Raw genomic sequence first — 12,982 nt, 5'->3', positions numbered from 1 at the left:
AGATCTAGGACGATTTTTTTTCCAAGATAGTTTCGTCGCTAGCGTGCGATCCGTTTCGTACCTGACCGGTACGGTATGATAAAAAGGACTTTTTTTGGACCTTTTTTTTGCCTTTTTTTCTCACCATTTTTGCCAACCGTTTTTTCTGCCCATTTTTTTGCTGCACTTGCTTGTAGCCGTTTATGGCTGTTTGCTTTGCCATTTGGGCCTTGGCCTTGGCCCTTGAGGCTTGGCTCTCTCTCTCTCTCTCTCTCTCTCTCTCTCTCTCTCTCTCTCTCTCTCTCTCCTTCTCTAGTCTCTCTCAAGCTCATCTCCCTCTCTGCACCCAGCCGTTCAGCCCGCCATTCTCTATTGTCTGGTGTATCCTAGCTCTCCTCTCTCTCTCTCTCTCTCTCTCTCTCTCTCTCTCTCTCTCTTTGCCTGCCTGCACCCAGCTCTTCAGCCCGCCATTCTTTGTTGCCTAGTGTATCCCAGCCAACCCTTCGCTCAGGCCCCCAAGGCAGCAAACCAGCTCGCTTTGGCTCCATCTCTCTCTTTTCTCTCTATCTCAAGTTCTCTAGGGCCTCCTACCTAGGCTCTCCCTCTCTCAAGCTTTCTATATCTACTACCTAGGCTCTCTCTCTCTCTCTCTCATCCCTCATCCGTCAGCGACTCGCCCGGATCATAGTACTTTTGTCACCATTCGGATGGTTTTGGATGCTATTGACAGACTACGTAATGGAAGAGCCCAAGACCAGGATGGTCTAGTAGCAGAACATTTTTCACATGCCAGAGATGTATTGGCACCACTGCTAGTACACATGTTTAACAGGGCCATTTGCGAAGGTTTCCCAGACAGTTGGTCGGCACATACTATTGTACCTCTATTTAAGAGTGGTGACCCCATGATACCAGGGAACTACAAGACCATCATGATTGGCCATTGCTTGGCCAAGATATTCGGATCTATTTTGGATCGAGAGCTGAGTAGATGGGCTGAGACACATGGACTTAGAGCACCTTGGCATGCAGGTTTCAGACGAGGTTTCATGACTTTGGATCACATATTTACCCTCCGGGGTCTCATTGAGGAGGGACGAGCACGGGGGAAGAGAATATATTGCTGCTTTGTGGACTTCCGCAAAGCCTTTGACATGGTGCAACGTGCCAGACTCATGAGGAGATTGCATGACATTGGTGTTCCCGAGGAGATGCAATGGGGCATTTATGCATTATATGAGGTGGTGATAGGCAGAGTACAGACTCCCGGAGGCATGTTGGATACAGTGACTAGCACCATTGGGGTGAAGCAGGGATGCCCACTATCACCCACCCTTTTTGGACTTTACATTGATGAGATATCCGACTACATTGACAGGATGGGGGGGCAGGGGGCCAGTCTGGCAGGGGTTTGGATACCCATACTGCTATATGCCGATGACATTGTACTTGCAGACTCCCTTGAGGGTTTGCAACAGCATTTGGATGCTTTGCAGTCGTTTTGTGCAGATAGGGACCTCACAGTGAACCTTGGGAAGACTAAGATTATGGTCTTCAATACCGCACAGGCCTGGGTGACTAGATCCAACCATCAGTTCACTTTTAGAGGTGAATCAGTGGAGTACACCAGATCATGTGTACCTAGGAGTCACATTCAACGGACCACACTTCTCTATGAGGCAGGCAGCAGAGGCTAGATTGGCACGTGGATATGTAGCCCTAGGGGCACTAGAGAGACAATGTGCCTACATTCAGTTTCAGGAGCCACGCACCAAACTCTGGTTGTTTGACACATTGGTCACACCTACATTCTTATATGGCTCACCCATATGGGGACCCAGCCTCTACCACACGAGGAGGGAGCCGCTTGTCGACCAGGTCGGACCAGAGAGAGATTTCTATGATGGATGGCAGGTACTAGAGAAACCACTGGTGACTATGATCGCACGCATGATTTGGAGCAAACCATCAGTACCTCATGAGATTGTCAGAGCAGAGATAGGAGCTTCACCAGTGGTTACCGAAGCCCTGTTCCAGTCAGCAGTGACATTTTTGCAGAGCATATGGGAGCTCCCCAGACAGCGGTACCCACACCTAGCACTTATCTCTTCCAGGCAGTTAGCAGCAGACGGCAATACACGATGTTGGTACACCCAGATGTGTACCTGGTTGAGATTACATGGCATGACAATTGATGCACCCTCCTTTTGATTACACTTTGGACCACCCCTTCTTGGACCTTAGTCGCTCTGAGCAGAATAGGGTGATCAGGATGGACATCGTGAGGCTAGAATAGGGTGATCAGGGTGACTATGATCGCACGCATGATTCGGAGCAAACCATCGGTACCTCATGAGATTGTCAGAGCAAAGATAGGAGCCGCACCAATGGTTACTGAAGCCCTGTTCTAGTCAGTGACATTTTTGTAGAGGATATGGGAGCTCCCTAGACAGAGGTACCCACACCTAGCACTTATCTCTTCCAGGCAGTTAGCAACAGACGGCGATACACGATGTTGGTACACCCAGATGTGTACCTGGTTGAGATTACATGGCATGACGATTGATGCACTCCCTCCTTTTGATTACAGCATGGACTACCCCTTCTTGGACCTTAGTCGCTCTGAGCAGAATAGGGTGATCAGGAGCGCTCTTTCCTCTTCATCTTCTTGAGCCTAGCTTTTTCAAAATGCAAAAGAACCCAGTCACCCACTGCAAACTCTAATGCACGCCTGTGACGGGCTGCTGCCTTCTTTTGCTTTTGTTGAGTTCTTTGGAGTGCCAACTTAACTCTCCTGTAAGCTTCATCCATACTCTCCACATACTAGTCAGCCTGAAAGATCTTATCCTTTGTGTGCAAAATGGGTGGTATCTTCTTCCCTCCTTCCACAATCTCAAAAGGTGCCTTACTCGTTGAGGTATGGACGGTGTTGTTATAAGCGAACTCCACCAAAGGAAGATACTTTTCCCATTGTTCTTTGTGCTCTGACACATAGCACTTGAGAAGATCTAACGCTGTGGAATTGGCCTCTTCCGATTGCCCATCTGTCTGTGGGTGAAATGATGACGAAAACTTGAGAGTTGTACCCATGTTGTCAAACAATCCTCTCCAAATTAAACTTGTCATCCGTGGATCACGGTCACTAATGATAGATGAAGGCATGCCATGATACTTGAAGATGTTTGCCATGAACAACTTTACCATGTGATCAACTTTGATCGTCTTACGCACAGGAATGAAATGAGCCTGCTTATTGAACCTGCATATGATAGTCCAAATGCCATCATTCCCCGTTTGTGTCCTCGGAAGATCAAATATAAAATCCATGGCAATGCTCTCCCATGGTCCACGCACTTCCTTGGGCAGCCCACAACAATGCTTCTCAACCTGCTCAAACAAAGGCACTGCACTTTAAGAAGTAATTGGGAGTAAAGCTTCCCAAAACTTCTTATTATAATCCTCAAGATTTTCACACTTAGATGCATCCAACTTGTGCCATGCTGTCATTACATCCACCTCAAATGTAGATGTGAGCCACACGGAAGAGAACACCTGTTTAAACTGGACCCAAGTAGATGGTGCTATGCCCTGCAAAAGAAGAGTGGACCACCACTGCAATGCATTGTCTTTGAGAAAAGTTGCAGCTTTTCTCACCTTAGAGGATTCCGTGTAATTTCCACCAGAAAATGCAGCATCAAACTGCTGTAAAAAGGTAAGTGTCTTTAGCTTGTCTTTGGCCCAGTTGAATGTGTCAAATTTCACTGTAGCTCCCCCTTCCTTATAATCCTTCGCCTTACCCATAGGCGTTAGATTATCGTAAGGAAGTGGCTTCACAAGATTGGTACCCCCAGCATTCATGCCCATCATAGGGTCAACATTGCCAATTCCCACACCTGGCATACCATGCATTCGTGTTGATCCCCCCATGTTTCCAAACATACCACTATGCATACCGGGCTGCATGCCCCCATACATGTTTCCTTGCATTCCGGGGTGCATACCACCATACATATTCCCCTGCATACTAGGCTGAAAATTAGCTCCAAAATTCCCTTGCATTCCCATGCCTCCCTGAGGGTATCCCCCAGTCATTGGCGGAACCACCGCCAAAATAGCTCGGATGCATAGACTGCTGCGGAATAGGTGGCTGTCTGAAAAAGGAACTCTGTGGGTTTGCACCAAAAGTGTTCTGCATGTTAGGAAACGGTCCAAAAGCAGAATCCTGTGGGAAGGCACCACTATTGCCCTGAGGTGGGTTCCTAGAACGCTCTTTCTTCTTCTTCTTCTTAGGTTCAGAAGGGGCTCTCATAAATTCAGCAAACTTCTCACTTTGTGTGAGCTGCATAAACACATCCACTGCCCCTGCCAAACGAGCTTTAAACTGGACATCATCTTCCTCTTGACTTGGCATGTCTTCTGGCTGCATTACATCCTCATAACGTGCATCTTCTGCAGCCTGATCTCTTGCAAGTATATCCTTAGATTCATTTCTCTCAGGAGAGGTCTCCTGCTCTTCCTCATCATCATAAAAATAGTCATCTTGTGTGTCTGACATCTTGCTGAAATTTTCAGCAATGGCTTTCCTCGAGACAACCACGAGCTCACCTCCTTAGGAAAGTTGATGATGGTCCCGGCAACGGAACCTTGAAACCGGCCTCTGGTAGAAACCAAAGTGCGGTAGACTAGCAGTCACCCAATCCAATTGTATTCCAACTTTAATCCCTTGGTCCCCCTTCATACTTGGGGATGTCCACAAATTAACCTTTTGTCCGGGCACCCAAGTATGAACAATTAACTGTTTATCTTGCTCACCGACCACCATGCCCACACTTGTGCTGTACCAATTTCACAGGGTCATGACATACGAGGGAGATACTGGTGTCTCTTCCGAGAGGGTTTTGGACCATTACGACATATGATGGAGTTTGAGGATCAGAGGTGTTTGGGGCTTTTCTTATTGGAGCTCAGACGCCATCGAGAGGCTTTCCTACGAGCCAGGACAGCACACCAAGATCCACCCCGCGAGTGAGCCATGACAGATTTTTTCAGGGCCAGGACCATCGCGGCAAATACGACCAGGACTTCCACTACCCCCTCGGCGAGCTTGACGTCTCATAGACGTCCTTTAGGAGGAGTCACCCTTGAGCCATAGCACTTTGTCGAGCGAGACGCCCACGCTTACCAGGACCTCGTCCACGGCCGCTTCATCACCGGTGGATTAGAGCCATCATCATCCGCCACAGGAGACGACTGTCCCGCCACTTTAGTTTCTCTATCTTACAGCACCCCATGAGAGAGATACTGAGATCAGTAGATTACACCAGTCTTATGCTAGTTATAGATATTATACACTTTTGTTGTACCTCAGTAGGAGTATTTTCCTTTCATAACTGTTTAGGACTGTGTTAGGACATTTTTTAGTCCTTTTTGTCTTACTTTTGATGAGACACCATCAGTTGTGTACTATGTTTTGGTCTCATTTGCCACTTTGGCCTTTCGTAGACGTTAATATATCTTCCTTTCTTTCTCTCTCTCAATCAAGCTTTCTCTCTTGAGTCTCAAGCTCGCTCTCTCTTTGGCAATGAGGTCCGGATTCTGGAGGAAAGGAAAAGCATGAGGCTTTTGCCTTAAATACCACCATGGGCGAGAAACCTTCCGGCAATTCTGGGTTATGGAAATGGACGAGGGAAATGTCCTTAGTGAGGGCAATTTTGGGTTGGCCTCTAATGATGGAAGTGAGGGCATTTCTTCTCGTAGTGATTTCTCTGAGGAGGAGGACTAGAGTCTAGTCTAGACATTTTTGTACTTAGTGTTGTGACTAGTCACTACACACTTTTTTGTCTTTACTATTGCAGGCCGTGGGCCGTGGCTCTTATTTATGGCATGCCGCACACATATGTTCACCATTCATGACTCTTTGTACTAGTGTTTTAACTTGTTTCTAGAATCTAGTTTATGACAACTTCTCTAGACTTTGCATCTCTAAATGTGTACAAATATCTATTTTTCAAGTTTTTTTAAAGTGGTACCTCAATCGAACTTATTTTTCAAAATTTAAAAGTTCTATACCGGTACTGTTTTTTCGTACCTTCATTTCATACCTGACAACTATGCTTGTATTTGCCTTGTTGGATCCTAGCAGACGATTTGTAGTTGAGACCGATGCTATTGATTTGGTGATACGCGCTGCATTGTTCTAGGATGGTTGATGTGTAGCATTTGAAAGCAAGAAGCTTGACAATACGCAAATCAAATGGCACACTCGGGAGAAAGAGCTATATGTGGTTACACATGCTTTGAAAACTTGGTGACATATCTTTATGGAACCAAGTTTGTTGTGTTGACCGACCATGAGACGATTAAGTACATTTGTGATAGACCTAGGTGAGGGGGAGGAGGGCATGGTGGCTTGAGTTGATGCAAGCCTTTGATATGGAAATAAAGTATCGGAAGGGTAGCCTAAACCGAGTGGTGGATGCCTTGAGTAGAATTGAGGAGGTGAAATAAAGTATCGGAAGGCTAGCCTGAACCGAGTAGCAGATGCCTTTGAGTAGAATTGAGGAGGTGAACTCTTTGAGCTTCACTGAGATTAGGGATGATCTTTATGACTCTCTAAAGAGCTAGGTGAGACCGACAATCATTTTGGTCGATATTGGCAGCAGGTTCAGAGACAAGGAGCTCCATTGATTTAGACCGAGACTTAGGAGTCATTCCATATGTGAGTGTGGCATGTGGTCAATTCCTTATGTGGCATGGATTGTTATTCCGGAATGAAAAGGTTTGTATACGTTGTCGCGTTTGCCACCAAAGTAAGGCAGTATCCTTAAGTAAGGAAGGGGGAAATAGATTTTCTTGGCATCGATAAGGACCATAAAAGCAAAATACAGGTGAAGTTTGTAAAGCCCTTGTTCAAGTGTAGGCTTATTGGCGTTTTTCTTCATAGGAATCAGGGGGTTTGATTTCCAATTTCTTTGAGTCTGAAGATCGTCACCTTCCATCTCAGGAGGAATGTTGTCTTCATTGTTTGGTACCGAGGCTATAATGTCTATTGTTGGTACAGAACTGGTATGAGAATGACGATCTGTCTGCAACTCTTGGATTTGAGAAGCCAATGTGGCCATGGACTCTTGAAGTTTCTTATGGAACTGTTGCTGCATCTATTACAAAGCCTGTTGCCAATCTGCTAGAGCTGGATTGCTAGACTGGTGGGTTTGGTCCTCCATAGTAGTAGGCTGAGATGAAGACTTTGCAAGTTGAAGCTCTGGTGGTTGTGTGCGTTGACGCCTTTGAGCCCTAGTGAGAACCATCAGTAGGTGGGTGAGGCAGAGGCATACTGTGAATTGGAAAGGATAGGTTGCAAGCTCGGGAGGCTGCTAGAGACCACCCTGTATAGGTACGAAGATCAGCTAGAACCGAGAGCATTGGGACTGGTTGTTGCCGATGAAGAGGGAGCGGAGGGGGTCATTTACTGGGGCAATGATAAGGTGATCCCGTGAATGTCCGTGTCTATAAAATGTGACGTTTGGCCTGGAAGGGGGTTGTGCCCAAAATATGATGAAGTGTTTGTTTCTTGCAGGTAAAAATGCCACATGATGAATGTGCAAATGGGCAAGTTGTTATGATGAATGTGCAAATGGGCAAGTTGTTTGTGTTATTATTATTACTTTTAATGGAAAGAGACACCTGAGTTTGGTTGGTGCAGGCTGATGTATAACAAATTTTGCTTTGAAGAAATCCCTGGTAGTGAGGGCAGGCACTATCCAGAGAAGCACACGAACTTTGTCGGGAAGGAGAACCACCGGGCTGGAACAAGTATGCACACGGCAGGGGGCTGATCGCTTCAGGGCAGCAGTCGGGTGCATGTGCATGCATGGGTTGGGCATTATGTTGCAGAACGTCACCTTTCATGCATTTTATTGTGTGGGGCTTGCAGGGGCTGATGCCACGTGGGCATGCGTGAGGCTGGTCGTGTCATATTAAGGACCAAGGTGTAAAAGCCTTGCCTTATGTTATAAGGCTAAAAACCTTAATGTTTTTAAAACATTTACGATGAAATTGTTTTTTATAGCTTCAATAGTAGTGGCTTCAAAACAAATAGATGGCGACTCTTTATGTGTGATGTTTCAGCCTTGGAGAGGGTAAATGCACCAAGTGATGCCTCATACAGGTGGAGAGGGAGCCAATCAGACCCTAGAAGGAAGCAATGTTGCCCGGTAAACCTAAAGCTTCCCATCGTTTTTTTTGTGAAGGTTTATTACATGTTTGGTGGAAATCAGGCAAAATTGGGCAAAGGGACCAAAATTGGCTGGAACATTATTTGCTGCTCTTCCATACAACCCTTGCTAAGGCTGATTTTAGGGTTAGGGCTGGCTGATTTTTAGGGTTATGGTTTTCTTATTTTAGGGTTAGGGTTTGGTTATGGGCATACTACAAGTTGAAGCTTGTTTGCTTTGATACCAGTGTTAAGCTTTTAGCTTAATTAAATATTCTTAAATATAATTAAAGAGAATAATACTTAAATACTTGAGTCAATATGAGACAAAGAGTGGAAAGCTTTGTTGTTGCATTGAGACACAAGGCCTTGTTAAATAGGACCTGAATAGGTACAGATAAAGAATAGGTACAGATAAAGAAGCACATCCCTAACGAAAGGTGTGACTCTTGAATGAATAGCTATGTCCTTTGGACGTAGAGATGTGTCCTTTGATCAATAGATGTCTCTTTAAAGAGATGTGTCCTTTAGTGATGACCCACGTGACAGGGTGTGACCCTTCATTGATGTCCTTTCAATGATTGAAGGCTAATCAAGAGTAGTTAGAGAGATAAAATCACAATCGTGACACCCCTAGCTAGGCCACGACTGCTTGCTGACGACTCTCCATGTGCACCACCTTAGGGCTGGCTTCGTCTGAGCATTAAGTACTGGCTGGAGAAGTGGGGTGGCAAGGGGATGGAAATAGGGAACAAGAGATGAGGGTGGTGCAGCGTGGTAGGTTGGAGAGGGCGAGCGTGGTAGGTTGGAGAGGGCGAGCATGGCCAGGTGAAAGGTGGTTGATAAGTCCATGAAGGTGCTAGTGATAAATGAAATGTTTAGCAGGTGATAGGGTGAGGAAGAGAAGGCGATAGGGTGAAACATGGCTATCCCTGTAGAAAGAGGGTGATAAGTGCTTGAAGGGGCCGTGGTGATAAGCGAAGTGGCAAGGCACCGGGGATGGGGAGATGGTGCGAAGGGACCAATTGGCAGCTGAGCCTGTGTCAGCAGTGTGTAGACGGGTTGCAAAGGTCACCGGGGGTAGCCCGAAAGGGGAGTGAGTGGAACTAACTTGTGGCTGAGGGGTGAAACGGTGGCCCTTGCAATGTCCAATGGTGTAAATATACCCACAGTGCACCAACTGGAGTAGATGGCGCACATTAGGGTGGCCAACGAGGACAAGATGAGGGCACAAGCAAAGCAAGCAGTGACGACCATTACTTGTAGTGATTTGAGTGCACGGCGAGGAGCTCAGGGAAAATGGTGACCATATTGGTGAGTGTAGGTGGAAGGCGAGCAGGAGAGATGAAGAGGGCGCGTATGAAGTGCAGAGACAAAAGCATGAACAAACTAGCAAGGAGGGTTGGTGGGAGGTGAGTAGGAAGGTGTTGCCAAGGGGGCACTTCAGCACGAAACGTACATTCATGAACTGGACAGCAGCACAAAGAAGAAGGAACTGCACAAAAACAGAAGATAAAAACCTCGAGGTTTTTGCACCGGGGGGGCCCCGGCGGGGGGGGCCCCGGGGGGGGGGGGGGGGGTTGGGGGGTTGCATTTGTACATTCACGAACTGGGCAGCAGCACAAAGAAGAAGGAACTGCACAAAAACAGAAGATAAAAACCTCGAGGTTTGGGGAGGGGGAGTGGTGGAAACTCAAGCCCTCCCCAACAGGATCGCCATAAATCAGCACTACTTGTAGCTGATTTGAGTGCCCAACACGAGAAATTGAACAAATGAATGGATTGTATTGACTGCCCTCAAGGGTAGGGAAAACCCTTTTTTATACACAGCTTGTAGGCATTACAATCCCCTCATGTGGGATAACTCACACACCTCGTGCTTTCACATGTGCCTAGCACAAGCAATCTACCCTGTACAATGCAAAATGCATGAGAGAAGAGAGAGAGAGTGGTTTTCAGTATAGGTATTATGTACACGGAAAAGGTTACATGTATGCTTGGCCATTGGCCTTCCCAAAAGAGCTGCTAACTACTTCTATTGACTATACAAGTTATCACTTCACACGTGGTCACACATGAGATGCTGCGGATTGTGCTTAGATGTTGCCGATTGACACATAATCGCTGAAATATGCTGTCGATTATTGGATGCTACATGCCCTAAATGCACCTAAAGTTGCCTAATGAGGGATTTAGATATGGGATTAGCCATGGTAGTGCCTTGTGCACGTGACATCTTCGGTCCTAACGACTTGATACATTTGTATGGGTTGGTGTTAGGGGAGACTATGCACATCCTTTTTTACCTTGGTAGCATTAACAACTTCGTTAATGCTAAACTTGATACAATTGTATGGGTTGGTGTTAGGGGAGACCATGCACATCCCTTTTTACCCTGGTAGCACTCACAACTTCGTTAATGCTAAACTTGTGAGAAGCCAGGAGTGAAGACACAACCGAGTGATCACGTGTATTGTGTGAACCTCGCGGGCGGGACATGCACAAATCTAGGACAGGCATGTGCCTTAGTTACTGATATCTATTCATAGTTATACATCCATGTAGATTGGAAGGTCATGTTTTGTCCTTTGTAATGGAAGATGCTTCAATATATTTGAAGGGTGATTTTGCAATCCCACCCTCTATTTTTTAAACTCAGCAGGACTTCATAATATAATGTATATTGTTATGAAGTATTTCACTGTGTTGGTACTGTAGAAACGGACGCCACGAAACAAGTGTTTTAGGAAACATCGAAATGACAAAAGGAGCGAAGGAAACACATTTCGTGTTCAAAAGCATTTCTTAAAATTGGAAACAACGGCTAGGACCCTTTCGAAACGTTTTCCATCACATTTCGTGTGACGTTTCGGCACTTATTTGCTTTATTTGAGACATCATTTTGCTTAGCCACGGGGTGCCATTTTGCTACCAAGAATTAACAAAGGTGTTTTACACCTTTGTTATAAGGCTAAGGTGGCCACTCAAGCACCTGTGGCCACGTGCTCATAAAGAGCTTAGGAAACGTGTAAGATCTCGCCACCTGCCATGTGTACGCCCGTCGGCGACCCTTGCCGCCTGCCATACGTGTACTTTGAAGGCGTTGCGGAAAGTGTAAGCAGATCTCCATAGCTGAAGCTGTAAAGATGAAGTGGGATTATCAAATGTACTCTGTTCCAGGGGAGCCAAAGAGAGACACAAGCTATATCTGTAACTCTAGCAAATGCAACAAGTGGACTTCCTCCCACTAAGGGTCATGGACACATCCAAAGCTTAGGGAGTCGAGGGAGTGCAACCACCATGTTTGGAGCATCTTCTGCCACCATTGATGGTACTCCATCCCAAACAAAAGGTAAACAAAGCACCCTTCATACTGCATGGCATCCACAAAGGAAAGCACAAGTAGATGCAGCTGTTGCCCACTTTTTTTACTCATGTGGTATCCCTTTTAATGTGGCCTGATCTCCTTTCTTTCTTTCTCTTTTTTTTTTTTTTTTTTTTTTTGGGGGGGTGGGAAAAATGATCCTTCTATTAGTTAATGAGAAAACGCCATAAGGCTACAAAGCTCACCTCACAAGGAGGGATAATAAACACAGTGAACACCGGAGCTCCACCCCCGTGGCTGGCCGCTCTCTGGGGGGGGCTACCTAGTAGTACATGCGGGAGGTGAGAAGAGCCAAACTGGAGGCCTGTAGTGCCAAGTGACATCCTCGCCCCTCGCGATGAGGAAAGGGCCAGGCTGCCAAGTGCGGAGGAACGCCTTGCGGCGACCTCTCATGCGATCCGAGTCGCCCTGAAGTTTCCCCCAGTGTCCTCAAGGTGTGAATGATGTCCACCCAGAGGGCCTGTATGACCTCCGCCGGTGGAGTCGCCTGGCGGTCTATGGCCTCCCTGCATCGGGCTCTCCATATGTGCCAAGCCGTCATGCTGCCCATCATCTCCCATCTGTGCCCGTCCCCCTCCTGGGATACTGCCGAAGAGAAGTCTGGCGTCGGAACCACCGCCATCGCCCTGTCAGAGACCTGTATGGTCACACTGCCAGGGACGTCCTCGTATCCAAGGGCCAGGCCGCTGTCCGTGGCCCAAGCCACCGCACCCCATGTCACCATCATCTCACCTGGCGAGCCTGCAAAAACCATCCTGAGAGCGCGCTGCCAGACCTGCTGTGCCTGTGGGCAATCCCATAAGCAGTGCCGCTGCGACTCCTGTGCATGGCCGCACCGAGGGCAGGACGCTGGGTGTCTGCCAAAAGCTAGCCAAGCCCCCACAGCCAGTCCTCTATGCGCTGTAAGCCAGAGAAAAAGCGTCACCTTCCGGGGCCGGAAGCTGGCCCAAAGGCCCTGCCAGAAGTCCCTGAGGAAGGCAGGGGAGAGCCCCTGTCGCCGCCAATGCTCGGCCGCCGCCGGGGTGCCCGCTATCCTGTGCCTCTGGATCCGCTGCCCCAGCCTCGCTGTGTACTGAAAAAAGGGGGTGCCATGGCTGGTAGGGGCCGAGTAGGGATCTCGCCAAAGCCACTCGCCTGGATCCCACTGAAGGCGAATAAGAGGCCCGCTGTCCCAAGCCCATAATCTCCAAGAATAGTCCTCCCCTATCGAGGCCGGTGAGGGGTCTACATGCCACTGTCTCTGATGAAAGCCGACCACCCGCACCCTCTGAAAGATACAATCCTGGAACTCATCCAAATCTAGTCGGGTCCTCTGAAGCTGGCCTCCCTCTCCCACCTCGAAGGTGAGTGGGGCGACTCTCTGCTGAGCCGTAGACCGCTAGAAGGATCTCATGCCGAGTAAAGAC

At 47.5% G+C, this 12,982-nt stretch overlaps 1 protein-coding gene across 5 annotated transcripts in view; it reads left to right on the top strand.

Annotated features, from left to right (window-relative positions):
- Positions 1-12,982, top strand: part of LOC147640128 (pentatricopeptide repeat-containing protein At2g03380, mitochondrial-like) — an 85,049-nt gene that overhangs the window by 51,986 nt on the left and 20,081 nt on the right. The window contains exon 1 of one of the 5 annotated variants that reach the window (XM_086777404.1): positions 7,995-8,192. The exons of the other annotated variants lie outside the window; for them this stretch is intronic. Coding sequence (XP_086633530.1) covers positions 8,122-8,192 — 71 coding nt within the window. The 5' untranslated portion in view covers positions 7,995-8,121. Of the gene's footprint in view, positions 1-7,994; positions 8,193-12,982 lie in introns of those variants that run through there. 5 annotated transcript variants of the gene reach the window in all.

The sequence above is a fragment of the Cibotium barometz genome, chromosome 3 (assembly GCF_041138505.1).
Source record: "Cibotium barometz isolate CiBa-2024 chromosome 3, ASM4113850v1, whole genome shotgun sequence".
In the NCBI taxonomy this organism is placed as follows: Eukaryota; Viridiplantae; Streptophyta; class Polypodiopsida; order Cyatheales; family Cibotiaceae; genus Cibotium; species Cibotium barometz.
Note: the sequence above shows the minus strand (reverse complement) of the source record. Positions and strands in the feature narration are given on the sequence as shown.